The sequence below is a fragment of the Solanum tuberosum genome, unplaced genomic scaffold, assembly GCF_000226075.1.
Source record: "Solanum tuberosum cultivar DM 1-3 516 R44 unplaced genomic scaffold, SolTub_3.0 scf00148, whole genome shotgun sequence".
Classification (NCBI taxonomy): Eukaryota; Viridiplantae; Streptophyta; class Magnoliopsida; order Solanales; family Solanaceae; genus Solanum; species Solanum tuberosum.
Window position 1 is genome coordinate 1248416 of NW_006239071.1, and position 13606 is coordinate 1262021.

At 36.2% G+C, this 13606-nt stretch overlaps 2 protein-coding genes and 1 non-coding gene across 3 annotated transcripts in view; all 3 read right to left on the minus strand.

Moving 5' to 3' along the window:
* The window catches only part of LOC102595562 (peptidyl-prolyl cis-trans isomerase PASTICCINO1), a 15743-nt gene extending 8213 nt beyond the window's left edge, over nt 1-7530 (minus strand). The window contains exons 1-10 of the mRNA XM_006352378.2: nt 7301-7530; nt 7074-7169; nt 6225-6309; nt 6014-6083; nt 5490-5587; nt 4976-5098; nt 4370-4402; nt 4002-4060; nt 3811-3895; nt 3435-3593 (exon numbers count right to left, since the gene is read on the minus strand). Of these exons, the coding sequence (XP_006352440.1) occupies nt 3435-3593; nt 3811-3895; nt 4002-4060; nt 4370-4402; nt 4976-5098; nt 5490-5587; nt 6014-6083; nt 6225-6309; nt 7074-7156 (795 nt within the window). The 5' untranslated portion in view covers nt 7157-7169; nt 7301-7530. The remainder of the gene's footprint in view (nt 1-3434; nt 3594-3810; nt 3896-4001; nt 4061-4369; nt 4403-4975; nt 5099-5489; nt 5588-6013; nt 6084-6224; nt 6310-7073; nt 7170-7300) is intronic.
* Nucleotides 7531-8405: 875 nt separating this feature from the next.
* Nucleotides 8406-8577, minus strand: MIR8034 (microRNA MIR8034). The gene has a single exon (NR_127195.1). It is a non-coding gene; the product is annotated as a microRNA MIR8034 (primary transcript).
* Nucleotides 8578-9380: 803 nt separating this feature from the next.
* On the minus strand, nt 9381-13603 carry LOC102595900 (putative pentatricopeptide repeat-containing protein At1g09680; the record flags this gene model as incomplete). Its single annotated transcript, XM_015310877.1, has 2 exons — nt 9381-10295; nt 11387-13603. A coding segment is annotated over one exon (1725 nt), but the record flags the coding sequence as incomplete, so codon positions are not given.
* Between the last annotated feature and the right edge of the window lie 3 nt (nt 13604-13606).

A 13606-nucleotide genomic window follows, 5' to 3' on the forward strand; every position in this document is an offset into this window, starting at 1 on the left:
TTCTCGTAATGCCTTTTGGACTCACTAATGCACCATCCACATTTCAAGGTGCCATGAATGATCTTTTCAGGCCATACCTTCGAAAATCTGTCCTAGTGTTCTTTGATGATATTCTAATCTATAGTCCTGACCCTCAAACACACCAACAACACCTTCAAACTGTCCTTCATCTTCTTTCTGTCCGTTCCTTTTTTGCTAATCCAAACAAATGTTTATTTGGTCAACACCAAGTTGGTTTTTTGGGTCATGTGATTTCTCAAGATGGAGTCGCCGTGGATTCGATTTGCGGTGTTGGAATGGCTTGTTCCAAAGAATGTTAAGGAACTTCACGGTTTCTTAGGTTGCTTTGTTAAGAACTATTGGATCATCACTCGTCCTTTAACATAATTGACCAAGAAAGATGCTTTTTCCTGGCATGCAAAAGTGGAAGAGGTTTGCCAAAATTTTAAGAGGATCTTGACATCAGTATCGGTGCTTCGTCTTCCCGACTTTACTCAACAGTTTACAGTTGAGTGTGATGCTTCATCTGATGGAGTTGGGGCTATTTTACTGCAACACCGTCATCCAGTAGCCTATTTCAGTAAGGGATTTTCCTTTTCTAGTCGTATTAAATCTACTTATGATCGTGAATTGCTGGCTTTGGTCCTTGCATTGCAAAAATGGAAGCATTATCTTTTGGGTCGGCATTTTATTGTCACTACTGACCATTGTTGCCTAAAGTATCTCTTGCATCAGCGGGTGACTACTGCTGAACAACAACGTTTGTTGTTTAAATTATTGCCTTTTGATTTCACTATTGTCTATAAGTCAGGAAGTGAAAACAAAGGCGCTGATGCCTTATCTCGTCGCCCTCAACATGCTGATTTTTTATCTTTGGTGATGCCTATCCCATTAGATTTCAGTGATTTGACAGAAGCAATTGAAGCTGATCCATATACTAAGCAGATTCGAGATCAACTCTCTTCTGATCCGTCGATTCATCCTGATTTCTCGATTTCTGCTAACCATCTTTACTACAAATCTCGGTAAGTGAACGAAAGCAGGTCAAAGCCTGCCAAGGCGTCAAGGCAGTTCGACAAAGGCAGAAAGAGTCTCCGTCCTGAACACAGAAGGAAGGGGGCTGAATAGAGAAATTCTCTTCCCACGTAGCGCTAAGAAGCAAGTTCCGACTGCCTATGATGAAATAGCACAAAACAAAAAAGGCCTTAGGGTTAGGGAGGGAATAGCCTTTCAGTCTACTAGCAGCAATTCCATAGCTACCTGAAAACACACTTTCTTTTTTTCTTAAGAGGAGCTTGCTGTGGAGATAGGTTTCTGGTTCGTGAACCGAATGTCTCACCTGGCGACTCCAGACTTGAGTCCCGGAACCACAGCCATTCAACGGGATTCGAAATGCTAAGGCTCTACTGGAATCTGCCCAAAAGTCCTGACTTTTTTGAGTCAGGGCTTCGACCCGTATCTGGCCAACTCCTCGAACTGCTGGGTGCGGCATATTCATGGACTGGCAAAGCAAACTCCAAAAAGGAACTGCAGTGATCTTGAATAGGGATCCTACAGCGATAAAAAGAATCCCCAGGCTGGTTATCCCTGATTATCCTGAACACAAAGCCAAGATTTTAGCAGAGTCACATGATTCTCCAACAGGAGGGCACGGAGGTTACTTGAAAACTCTCAAAAAGGTATCTGCAAATTTTTTTTGGCCTTGTTTGAAGCATGATGTTAAGTCCTTTGTCCAGAATTGTTTGATATGCCAGCAACATAAATATGAAACACTAGCTCTAGCTGGTCTCTTACAACCTTTGCCCATTCCTAACAGAGTTTGGGAGGATATCTCCCTTGATTTCATTGTTGGGCTTCCTCCTTCTAATGGCTTTGATACTATTCTTGTGGTGGTTGACAGGTTTAGCAAATACAGCCATTTTCTTGCTTTATCTCATCCCTTTACTGCTAAAACAGTGGCTGCAGTTTTCTGTAAGGAAATTGTCAAGTTGCATGGTTTACCGCGCTCCATTCTTTCAGATCGTGATGTTGTCTTCACAAGTGCTTTTTGGCAGGAACTTTTTCGCCTTAGTCGCACTCGTCTCCGTATGGTACTTCCTATCATCCCCAATCTGACGGTCAAACGGAAGTGGTCAATCGCTGCCTTGAAACTTACTTACGTTGTTTTGCTCATGACAAGCCCAAATCATGGCTTCAATATCTATCTTGGGCTGAATATTCTTTCAACAGTGGATACCATTCTTCAGCCAATATGACTCCTTTCCAGATTGTGTATGGGAGAGAACCACCACTTTTGCATCCTTTTGTTCATGGAGAAACTAAAATTGCTGAACTGGAACAGCAGCTCGTGGAACGAGATCAAATGTTAGAGGTACTACGTTCCAATCTCATGAAGGCTCAATCCAGAATGAAGCCTCAAGCTGATTCCAAGCGACATGACTTGTCTTTTAATGTGGGTGATGTTGTTTTCCTTCGTTTGCGACCTTATCGACAAAGGAGTTTAGCCAAACGTCTTAATGAGAAGCTTTCACCTCGATATTTTGGACCATACAAAATTGTTCGTCAAGTTGGTCCTGTTTCTTATGAATTGCAGCTTCCTGAAACATCTAAGGTACATCCTATTTTCATGTCTCGCTGCTTCGTCCTGCTCGTGGTTGTTCTGATATTGCTTCCCCTCCACCCTTACCACTATCGGGTGAATTGGAATTTATGGTGGAACCTGAAAAAGTTTTATCGCATCGTTGCGTGAAAGAGTCAGGAGTGCCAACTCTGGAATTACTTATTCAATGGCGTCATCGTCCTGTTGAAGAGGCTAGTTGGGAAGACTATGACTTGCTTGCTGTTCAATTTCCTCTGTTCTGCCTTGAGGACAAGGCATCTTTTCAGGGGGGATGCACTGATACCAACCCACCTCTCAAGATGTATTTTAGAAGAAAATATCGACAAAAGAATAAAGAGTTGAATTCTGGACAAGCAACTGCTACAGCAGTTGTCTAGTAGTTATCTAGCAGTTGTCTAGCAGTTATTATTCCTAATTTATAATTTATAGTGTCAGTCTTATCCTTTTATGTTCTCTATATATATGTAATCGGGATTAGTTATTGGTATTATGTAATTAAGAATCAAAACTAATATTTTCTGGAGTCTTGTCCTCTCCATACGGACAACTTTATCTGTATAGTTGTGTTTAAAATACTTGCACAAACTATTTACAGTAAATCTACTTGCTTTGTTCTATTTTGTCGAATCTCTACTTCTGGTTACTATCAGTATGTCAAGTCAAATGAAGAGTCCATGTAATAGAGCAAAGACATTGTTTCATCACCGACATTGTGACTGGAAGTTGAAGGTTAAGAATATAAAAAATACATGAAAGAATGTGTCGTGCAATAGAAAGAAGCACTCTCAGACTGGTCAAGATATAAAGCATCTACCTGAATAAAATGGACAAGTTCCACCTCAAAATGAACTTCGTCAACACCTTCTACCACAGACATTAAAGTAGATTCTGTATAATATTGGTTTTTAACATAAATGACTGCTTTCTCTCCACGTGGCATGGTTGCTATTGCCAGTTCGAGACCTTTGGGTACCTAGAGTTGGTGAAAATAGAATGCATGATTAGATACATTGCGGTCAAGATAAAAGGAAATTCAAACCCTGAAGTTTTGGACAGCAAGACTAAGGAGCTTGGCATCCCAACTCAATTGAAAATGGAACTCCAAATTATACAAAAAAATTATCGAAGGTAAAACACCTGTGATCAAGAGCGTATAGAAAAAATTTCAAGTAGGGAAATCATTGCCGAACCTCAGGTTTACCAAATGTGAAGAAATATGGTTCATCCTTGGTCCGCGATAGAATCACTTTGCCATCTCCTGACTTCGCTGAAATCCTAGAATAAATCATAATTCAGATTACACTTACAGACACACATATTTAGAACTATCAATGAAGCATCCATGGGAACTAGAAGCCTCAGGAGAAAGGAGGGTTTCTACCAAGCTTTTACTTCATAAGGTTCCCGAGGTGTTTCCCAGCTTTGTCCTTCTTCTATAACCTGTTTAAAATTCCAAAACAATCCTTTCACTTATTACATCTAATACATTTTAGCTCAATAAGCCATTTGAAACCACATCTCGTTATAAAAATTCCTATTCTGTAGTTGCACTATGCTTGAAAATTGTAAGCTAACAAAATTGCAGCTTACTACACTGATTACAGCATTGAATGAAAACACCAGATAGTGATCAGACACAGATGCACAAGCACACATCTTACACAAGTGTTCAAATAGATTACTGAGGGTGTGGGTGTGGGTGTGGGTGTGGATGAAGGAAAAATAACTGTTAAGCAGCAAGCTGTGTACCTTCTTTAGGACTCCCAAATCATCAGTGATCACCTGAGAATGAAAATGAAAAAGATTAGTTTTTTGAGACACATCCTACGATAAATGAAACTACCAAAATTTCTAAAAGAGAGGGAAAAATAGGAATTCAAAGGTCTGACAGAAAAGCTTTCACGTAACTTCAGGAAATCTAGTGCTGATCTGAAAAGGAAAGACATTAAATGTTTGCTAACAATTTCTTCTAAGTAGAAAATTTCTTTTTGTAGTATTACCACTCTTCTAGTAGCAATTTGCAACAATCAGATGCAGTAAAAAAGATAGGAATACCATACTACAACAACAACTACACCTCAGTCCCAATCAAGTTGGGGTCGTCTATATGATTCACCACTTCTTCATTTAAGCTCACTTCATATAACCATCATACTAAACAAGGGACAACATAAGTGATATCAAGAGGTACCATAGTACGGAATAAATAGCAGCACATACAGCTCCAACAAGGCTATGTAGGCACTAATTCATATGAGTACAGGACAGAAAGCACCAAGAAACTAGAGGAGCAGACTGATATGGATTGCAACTTTCATTTCATTGACGTTAAAAAGGATGTAGGAGCATTCTTGCCTTCACTTTGGAGAATTCAATCAACTCAATCTCAAAATGAAGCTCAGAATCCTTGGGAAAGTTATCTGGAGCTGCAACTGGACAATCCTTCTCTCCATAGTGCATTTCGGGTTTCATTTTGAACTGAGGTAACATTAGGCGACAAACAGTGAGCTATGAATATGATTTTTCATATCATCAATGTAAAGATGTAAGAACAAAGAGAAAATGAATTCACAAGTTCATATTAAGGGGCTTATAAAATGATCAGAGATTATTTTTTCTATTTTATCCCCTTTAACAGCATCTAAATATTGGACACGTATTATATTCTGAAGAGGTTACTAAAAAGTAGATTTAACATGTTCTTGTCATGAAACTAATAAGAAATTACTGGAGAAAATACAAAAAAATTCACAATTTTGAGATGATTTAGCAGAGAAATATAACATGTTATAAATTGTTTACTTTTGAAGGACTTTAAATATACAGATTCAGGTCGCAATAACTAAATGAGAAGTTCAAACGTATATACCATTGCAACTTCACCCTTCAACATTGTTGGAATCCCCTCCAGCAATCCTAAAATGATCTTGCTTTTCCCAATAACATGCCTTATTGGGGTACCCTTGCCTGAGTAATAAAAATGTAAAAGAGAAGAGATTTCAATGCATTAAGGCAAGATTGGCAAACTCCAAATTACAGAGTTCATGTTCAGTATATTTAAGAGAGTGTAAAACTAAAAAGTGGCGCAATCATTCCAAGAAACGGAGTTTAAAAAAAATTACTGAAATGATGGCAACCGAATGCGCAGTTCTAGTGCAACGATGGAAATACGACTGAGTTAATTTATAAGACAAAATCAAAATGTAGAAGTGGAGATTTTATCTGTTAATCTTATCAGCATATATTTATTCGTGGTACTATTTTATTACTCAGTATTCTGTATTCCAGAGAAGAATAATGAAGTAAGCAGCATGTTTATATCCCTAATCCTTCTGCATAAGTCGTTTCCCCTAAAACCTATAGCTTCTCAAAGGTTCCACATATCAACCCTACCTCCAAACTCTGACCGTGTCGATTCAACTGTAACTCCATCCAGTGTTCTAACTGTACAATGATATATTACCTGTTCAAATTCATCAAAAACTTAATAAATAACCAATATTTTTTTCCTACCTAGAACTCACAGAAGCTGATTTTTGCATCAATATGAATCCTCATCATCATCACAAACACATAATTCAGAAAATAAAATGTACAAGTATACCTGATTACCCTCAGCAGGTTTTGATTCACCACCACCAGGCCTCACAATAGCTTTCATCAAACTTCCAGGAACAATCTTTTTTCTTCTGCATACAAGTCATCATTGAACAAAATGTGACTAACAGTAGGTAGTAAAATGTAGTCTCGCTTATCCTTCCATATTAGTAACTGTAGTATTACTCCTGTAGTTTCATGTACTTCGATTATCTTATTATTCTATTATCCTTTTTCAATGGTCTGTCATGCTTGCTATAGTATTCTGCTATTGCTTCTTCACTTACATTATTTCTTTTTCCTTGAGCCGAGGGTCTATCAATAAAGAACCTCTCCACCTCCCAAGGTAAGGATAATGTTTGTGTACATTATACCCTCCCCAAACCCCACTTATGGAATTACACTGGGTATGTTGTGGTTGTGGTTGTTATTGTTGGGTTAATTCTTAAGAGAATAATGACATTTTTTCATCCCTGGTCTCTTACTTCTTGAAAGAAAGTGGATAATAGCTAAAAAAAACACTTCTATTTTTATAAATTCATGAACAAAGTAAACTGACTTGATCCGAGGGTCTATCGGAACGTATCCTACCCTCCCAGGCCCCACTTGTCTTGTCGGATTACACTAGCTGTGTTATTGTTCTTGTCGGATTATACTAGCTATGTTGTTGTTCTTGTTGCATGAATAAAGTGAACTGGGTCAATTCTAATCACAATAAAAATTTGATCTTTTGTCATCCTCAGTCTCTTGTTCTTGAAAAAAAAAAAATGATTAACAGCTAAAAAAACTATTATTTTCATAAATTCATGAGAAAAAAAATTGAACTGGATCAATTCTTAATAGAATAAAATTTGACCTTTTATCATCCTCAGACTCTGGTTTTTTCTTTTCTGGTTGCTTAACTTGTTGCTCATGATCTTCATCAGCTACTACTGCCATTTCCCTCTAGCTACTGCAAAGTGTAACAATACATTCCAAGAACAGATTTTTATAACCAAAACTACAATTAGGATAAAAAATTGAGCAAAAACACATAACCCCACTTAATAAAAACATACAAAAATCAAGAATTTGAAGAATTACCTTATTGGGTATGTGTAAAATTGGAGTTAAAGATTGAAGAAATTTATCAAGAATGGCTAGAAAATCAAGTGGGTGTTGCTGTTTGATATTCTTGGTGACCAACTAATCACTAAAAGACTATCAAAATTCCAACTTTTGGCTCTGATTCTGTGAGTAGTGACAAAATTTAGCTGAAAATTTCGATTTCATTAGAACAAGAATGGGCTGGAAGCCAGGGATTTAGTGGGCTGCTACAGTTTGACCATAAACTGCTGGACCAAAAAATATGAATATTTTCACTAGATTTTCCTAATTTTAATTTTTAGGATAAAAATAATTCTCAAATATTTTAAATAAGATTGTAATGTTTTAAAAGTATAAAAAAAAGAATTCTACTTATTTACCATATTTAATAGGCGTTTGGCCATAGATATCAAATGATTTTCACTTTATTTGATTTTGGAATCATGTTTACGCTCGAATGTAAAGATAACTTCATAAGCGAAAAAATGAGTTAGAAAATAACCTGTTTTTTTTAATTTGAAATACAATTTTAACTTGGATTTGTAATTTTCACCACAACTTAAGTGATTTTTAAATAAAATGAAAAATTATTTCGAAAAAAAATGAATACCCAAACGGAAAATGTATGGAAGTGTGTAGTTAATAGAAAAAACTCTTTTGACTTTGCAAATAGTAAAAATCTTACAAATTCAATATTTAAAACTATTTTTACTTTTTCTATGTGAACTTTTGATAGAAAAATCTATCTATTTCTGAATATTGTTAGAAATATATTACTCCTGTTTCAATGGCTAATGCAACTAATTTTGATAATAACAATTTCAGTGTAATCTCACAAGGAGCTGGGAACCTAAATAAGCCACAAAAAACATAAAAGTGACCAAAATAAGTCACTACTTTAGATAAGGAGGACGTTCAAACATAGTTGATAGCACCTACAACATAAAGTCTTCTATATTTGTAGGACGTTAAATGTAGATGCTATCAACTATGTTTGAACGTCCTCCTTAAATAGAGATTGGAGGATTTTTCAGTATAAAAAAATAAAAATACATATTGTAATAGTTTTTTCCGTTTTTATGATATGTCAAATCAATATAATTGTATGACAAACATTGCAAAAGCTTCATAAAAAGATAAAAACGTGAATTATTCCTCTTTGTAAAGTGTAATTTTTTCTTACACTTTATAAAGTGTAAGAAAAAGTTCCACTTAATAAAGAGGAATACTTTACGTTTTTATCTCTTTATGAAGTTTTTGCAGTGTTTGTCATACAATTATATTGATTTGACATATCATAAAACGGAAAAATTATTCCACTATGTATTTTTATTTTTTTATTCTGAAAAATCCTCCAATCTCTATTTAAGGAGTACGTTCAAACATAGTTGATAGCACCTACATTTAACGTCCTACAAATATAGAAGACTTTATGTTGTAGGTGCTATCAAAATATGTTTGAACGTTCCTCCTTAAATAGAGATTGGAGGATTTTTCAGAATAAAAAAATAAAAATACATAGTGGAATAATTTTTCCGTTTTATGATATGTCAAATCAATATAATTGTATGACAAACATTGCAAAAGCTTCATAAAAAGATAAAAACGTGAATTATTCCTCTTTGTAAAGTGTAATTTTTTCTTCCACTTTATAAAGTGTAAGAAAAAGTTCCACTTTACAAAGTGTAAGAAAAACTTACACTTTATAAAGTGTAAGAAATAGTTCCATTTTATAAAGTGTAGGAAATAGTTCCGTTATATATTAAAATATACACGTTATGAGACTAACGGAAAACGTTTAGAATATTAGATAAAGTGAAATTTTTTCTTCCACTAAGCCTATTTTAGTTACTTCCTAAAGTAATGACTTATTTTGGTCACTTTTATGTTTTTATGGCTTATTTAGGTTCCCTCCTCTCTCACAAGTGTATTTAGCAAAAGTAACGTCATAGAATGTTTCCTATAGACCCTCGACAACTTTTTGTTAATAACATCATGTAAGAAATATGAACTTGCAAAAATTTAAGAAAAGCTATAGTATTAGCTAAAGAGATTATGGAATGCTCTAAGTTGATAATACAAAATGACAAACTACCATAAGTGAACACAGAAAATAGTTTCATCTGGACCATATTATTCATCACACAATATTTTAGAGCCTCTTTAGTTACAATAGCTTTCGCCTCCATGTCTGTAGTAGCATGAATTTCCTTGGGGCGTGTGCATAGATAAGATCATTAAACAGCCTCGCTACCCCCACAAAGGCAGGGGTAAGGTCTGTGAACATTCTACCATCCCCAAATCCCAATTGTGGAATTACACTAGATACGTTGTTGTTATGGTGCATAGATAAGATCACTCGATGCCTCGCATATACAAAAGCCATAAGAACTCTTCTGGGGATTTCCTGGACATACACCATCCATCCGTGTTGCACTTCAACCAATTCATTGGTGGAAAAGCCCGAAAAGAACATTCTTGCAAATGGAAAAACTGTTCGGATCACATCTCTGTCTGCTTATCTTCCTATTTATTAAGAGACAAGTGTACTCGAGATACCTTCCTATCTCTTAGTTTCAGCAGGGCTATTGAACTTGGTATGGGTCATCTTTGAATGTCACAGCTGAAGCTTACTCGTGTTCAATTTGTAGTCTCCATCACTTAAGGTAGGGGTACGGTCTGCATATACTCTACTCTCCCCAGACCCCACTTGTGGGATTACACTGGGTATGTTGTTCTAGTTGCCATCATATAACTCCTGCCAGATCCTCGAGGCAACTAGAGATGTACTCACTTCCTCTAGGACTTTTACGCCTTTTTCTCAACTATCAGAGAAAAAAGATGGGCTTTCATCACTGCTGTATATAAAGATTGCAATCTTGATGGACTAGTTTAAGACATCTGTAAGACACCTTTTACATGACCTGAGGGAAGCGCATTGACATGTTGAGATTGCAGTTCTAAAATTCTTCAACGAATGAAATGTAATACACTGCAAAACGCCAGAAAAGGAAATAAGATAATATAGATAATGAACACAGTGAAACAAGAAAGGACCAAGGTACAGGACCCCTTGCTTTAAAGAATCCAAACAACGAAAAAAAATTAATGAGAGGAAAAGGCTAAAATTAGATTGTAGCAGTGAGGGGCTATACACGCATTTGTAAAGTTGATATGTGAGCTAACTCGTTTCCCTTTTGGACCAGCCGTTTGGGCCTGGTCTTGTTATGTAAAGACTGAGGTTTCTTTTGCTTTATTTCAATAAAATCGGTCCAGTCATGGGACCAAATTGAAAAAAAAAATATATGCCTAAAATAACGAGACTAACTTGGTTATGCAAAATCAGACATAATGAATAGTACTAGCAAAATAAACCAAAATATGTAGCTAAAAGTTCAAACCACTTCCTATATGGCATTTGACTATGGATAGGTTCCATTAAAGCATCTAATATTACTTGGATAGGTTCCATTAAAGTGTCAATATAATATTTGGATAGGTTCCATGATAGCATGAATATAGTATAAGTACTTTATCAAATCAACAATCAAACGAGAAAAGAAGACTACGATCAACATTGATCAAATAAAAAGTAAAGAATTATCATTAATAGGAGTAGACATATCAGTGGACGTGGTAGACCCGCTCAAGGTAGTGGTGCATTTGCTGAATTAGAAACATTTGGCCCATAAGATAGTTCATGCTCTAATTGCAAAACACTCTCCTTTATTTTATTTTTCTTACTTTGTTGTGCTAAAAATTAATATTTCTCTACGAATCAAGTAAATCATTTGTGCTTTTTGGTATACGTCTCGTATGCAGACATGTTTTGCGTCCTAACATTTTTCCTTTATCAAAAAAGTGTCTTGTTTGTGATAAGATAATAGAACAAAATATCACGCATCATTGTACACAGATACTTTTATGCACACAAGGTCCATATAGACTATTGGCTTTTTCTCTTTTGGTATATTATAGACTAAGAATGAATATAATCATATAACCACAAGAAGAAGATGAACAAGGATAAGTAAAGGAACTTAAGTCTTTTTCAAGCAATTTTGTGAGGTAAAGAAAGATCACCTGGCAACTACGAGACATCCATCTCACAGCATCATTCACAAGCCAGGAGAAACTTGAGCTGATCCATTCAATATTATTTGGATAACATCTTGCATCATTCTTACCTCTGCTTCTATAAACCTCGTTTATATCTAGCCGCATGAATTAAACTACCACTCAAATAATCGTTATTCACAGTGTAATTAACTTCATGGAATAAAGTTCACCTACAATAAGGCAACAGTTACGAAGCAGCCTGATCAGAACTCCAGCTAGATTCATAAACTGAAAGAATGGACTGCCTCAACTGCAATTTACAACCCAAACCCCCAAATGCCAACATGATGAACCCCAATGTATGCGCTCAAGTGATCCATCATTACTCATAAAAGCAGGAAAGATGAATAAATTCACATTCACATAACCCCTCGAAGTTCCATGGATCACCATGAGACTCATTTCCCAAGGAGAGCAAGGGGAGCCTACACGGTTTCATCAATTTGAGCTCTCTGATTACATGAAAGACTTCTTGGGCTGACGTTTTGAGCTCCTACTTAAGCTACCAACTAGTGAAGTATAAGTAGCATAGTCGTGAACAAGCCCCATTTCACCACGTAGCTTATCATATTCATCAGGATTCCCATGCTTGCAATGCCCTTCCAAGAGAATGTTATAGGTAATGTCATCCGGATTCAAACCCAGATTAAGCATCGCTTGTAATAGCATTTCAGCATTTCTCATCTGTCCTTGTCTGCATAGACCATTCAAAAGCACATTGTAAGTTATAACATTAGGTGCATGTCCATTACTTTGCATCTGCCTTAGCAACTTAAAACCCATCTTAATATCTCCCTTCTTACAGAAACCATCGATAACCACAGTATAAATGGGGTCATCAGGCTTTAAACCGACATTCAACATTTCGGTTAAAATTCTCTCTGCATCAACTGTTCGCCCTTGGCGACACAAACCTGTAATAAGGGCTGTATATGCTACATCATCAAGTTCAATTTTGTTATCAACCATCACTTTTTTTATCTCAAATGCTCCATCTAAATCTCCCTCCTTACAACATCCATCAATAACTGTTGTGTATGTGATCTTATCGGCCTTCAAGCCCTTTTCAACCATCACATGAATGAGCTTCCTTGCTTCCTCCAAATCCCCACTCTTACAAAGTCCATTGACAAGTGTGTTATATGTGATTAAATCTGGTTCCACCCCTTGCTTCAGCATTTGTTGATAAGTGTCCATAGCCAAAGCAACACTACCATCCTTGCAATGGCCATTAATCAAAGTCGTGAAAATAACAACATTAGGAACCAAACCTTTAACACACATCTCATTAAACAACTCATTCGCATCGCTCATCCAAAACTTCTTGCAAAGACCGTTGATTAAAGCACTATACGTATAAACATCAGGGGAAATTCCTCTTTCCTCCATTTCTTTTTTCAACCTATACCCTGCATCCATATCACCTAATCTACAATACCCATTAATCAAAGTATTGAAACTAACAACACTAGGTCTCAAATTCCTCTTCCACATCTCAGTAAACACTGACCGAGCTTCCATCATTTTACCTTCCTTACAAAACTTACTCATCAAAACATTAAAGAAATACACATTTGCAGGATGCCCATATTCCAAAAGCTCCTTATAAAAGTCAAAAGCTACCATTGGTGAATTAAGCTTCATCAAATACTCAAGAACCTTAGTACAACCTTGAAATGGGAACTTAATTTTATGCTTTTGAATAAGTCTAAAGCACTGTATAGCATCAGAAACAAACCCCAAATCCAAATAAACATCAATAAGTCTATTCAAAACATTCACAAAAGATGTAAAGTTTGTACCTTTAGCTTTCAAGAATGCTTGAAATACAGTAAAGGCTGAGTCTTTACCTTTCCTTGAAACAATAGTGTTGATAAAAGAGTGACCTTGTGGATACATTTTGTGGGTGTAAAGAAAAAGGGTCATAGTGGAATAAGTATGAAGTGTGTGGCAAAATCTTGAAGGGTTGGAAGTTGAAAGCCATGTGAAGAAGGAGAGAAGAGAAGAAGGGGGTAAAGAGTGAGGATTAAGGTTAATGAGATTGATTATGTGATGAGGTTTAAGAGATGGAAGGAGGGGTTTGAGGGAAACTTGAAGGGGTTTAGAAGGAGAGTTTTTTATGGCTTCTGAGAGGGTTTTGAGTATTGGGTCTGATGAATCTTGATGGTGGTGGGGTGGGGGTGG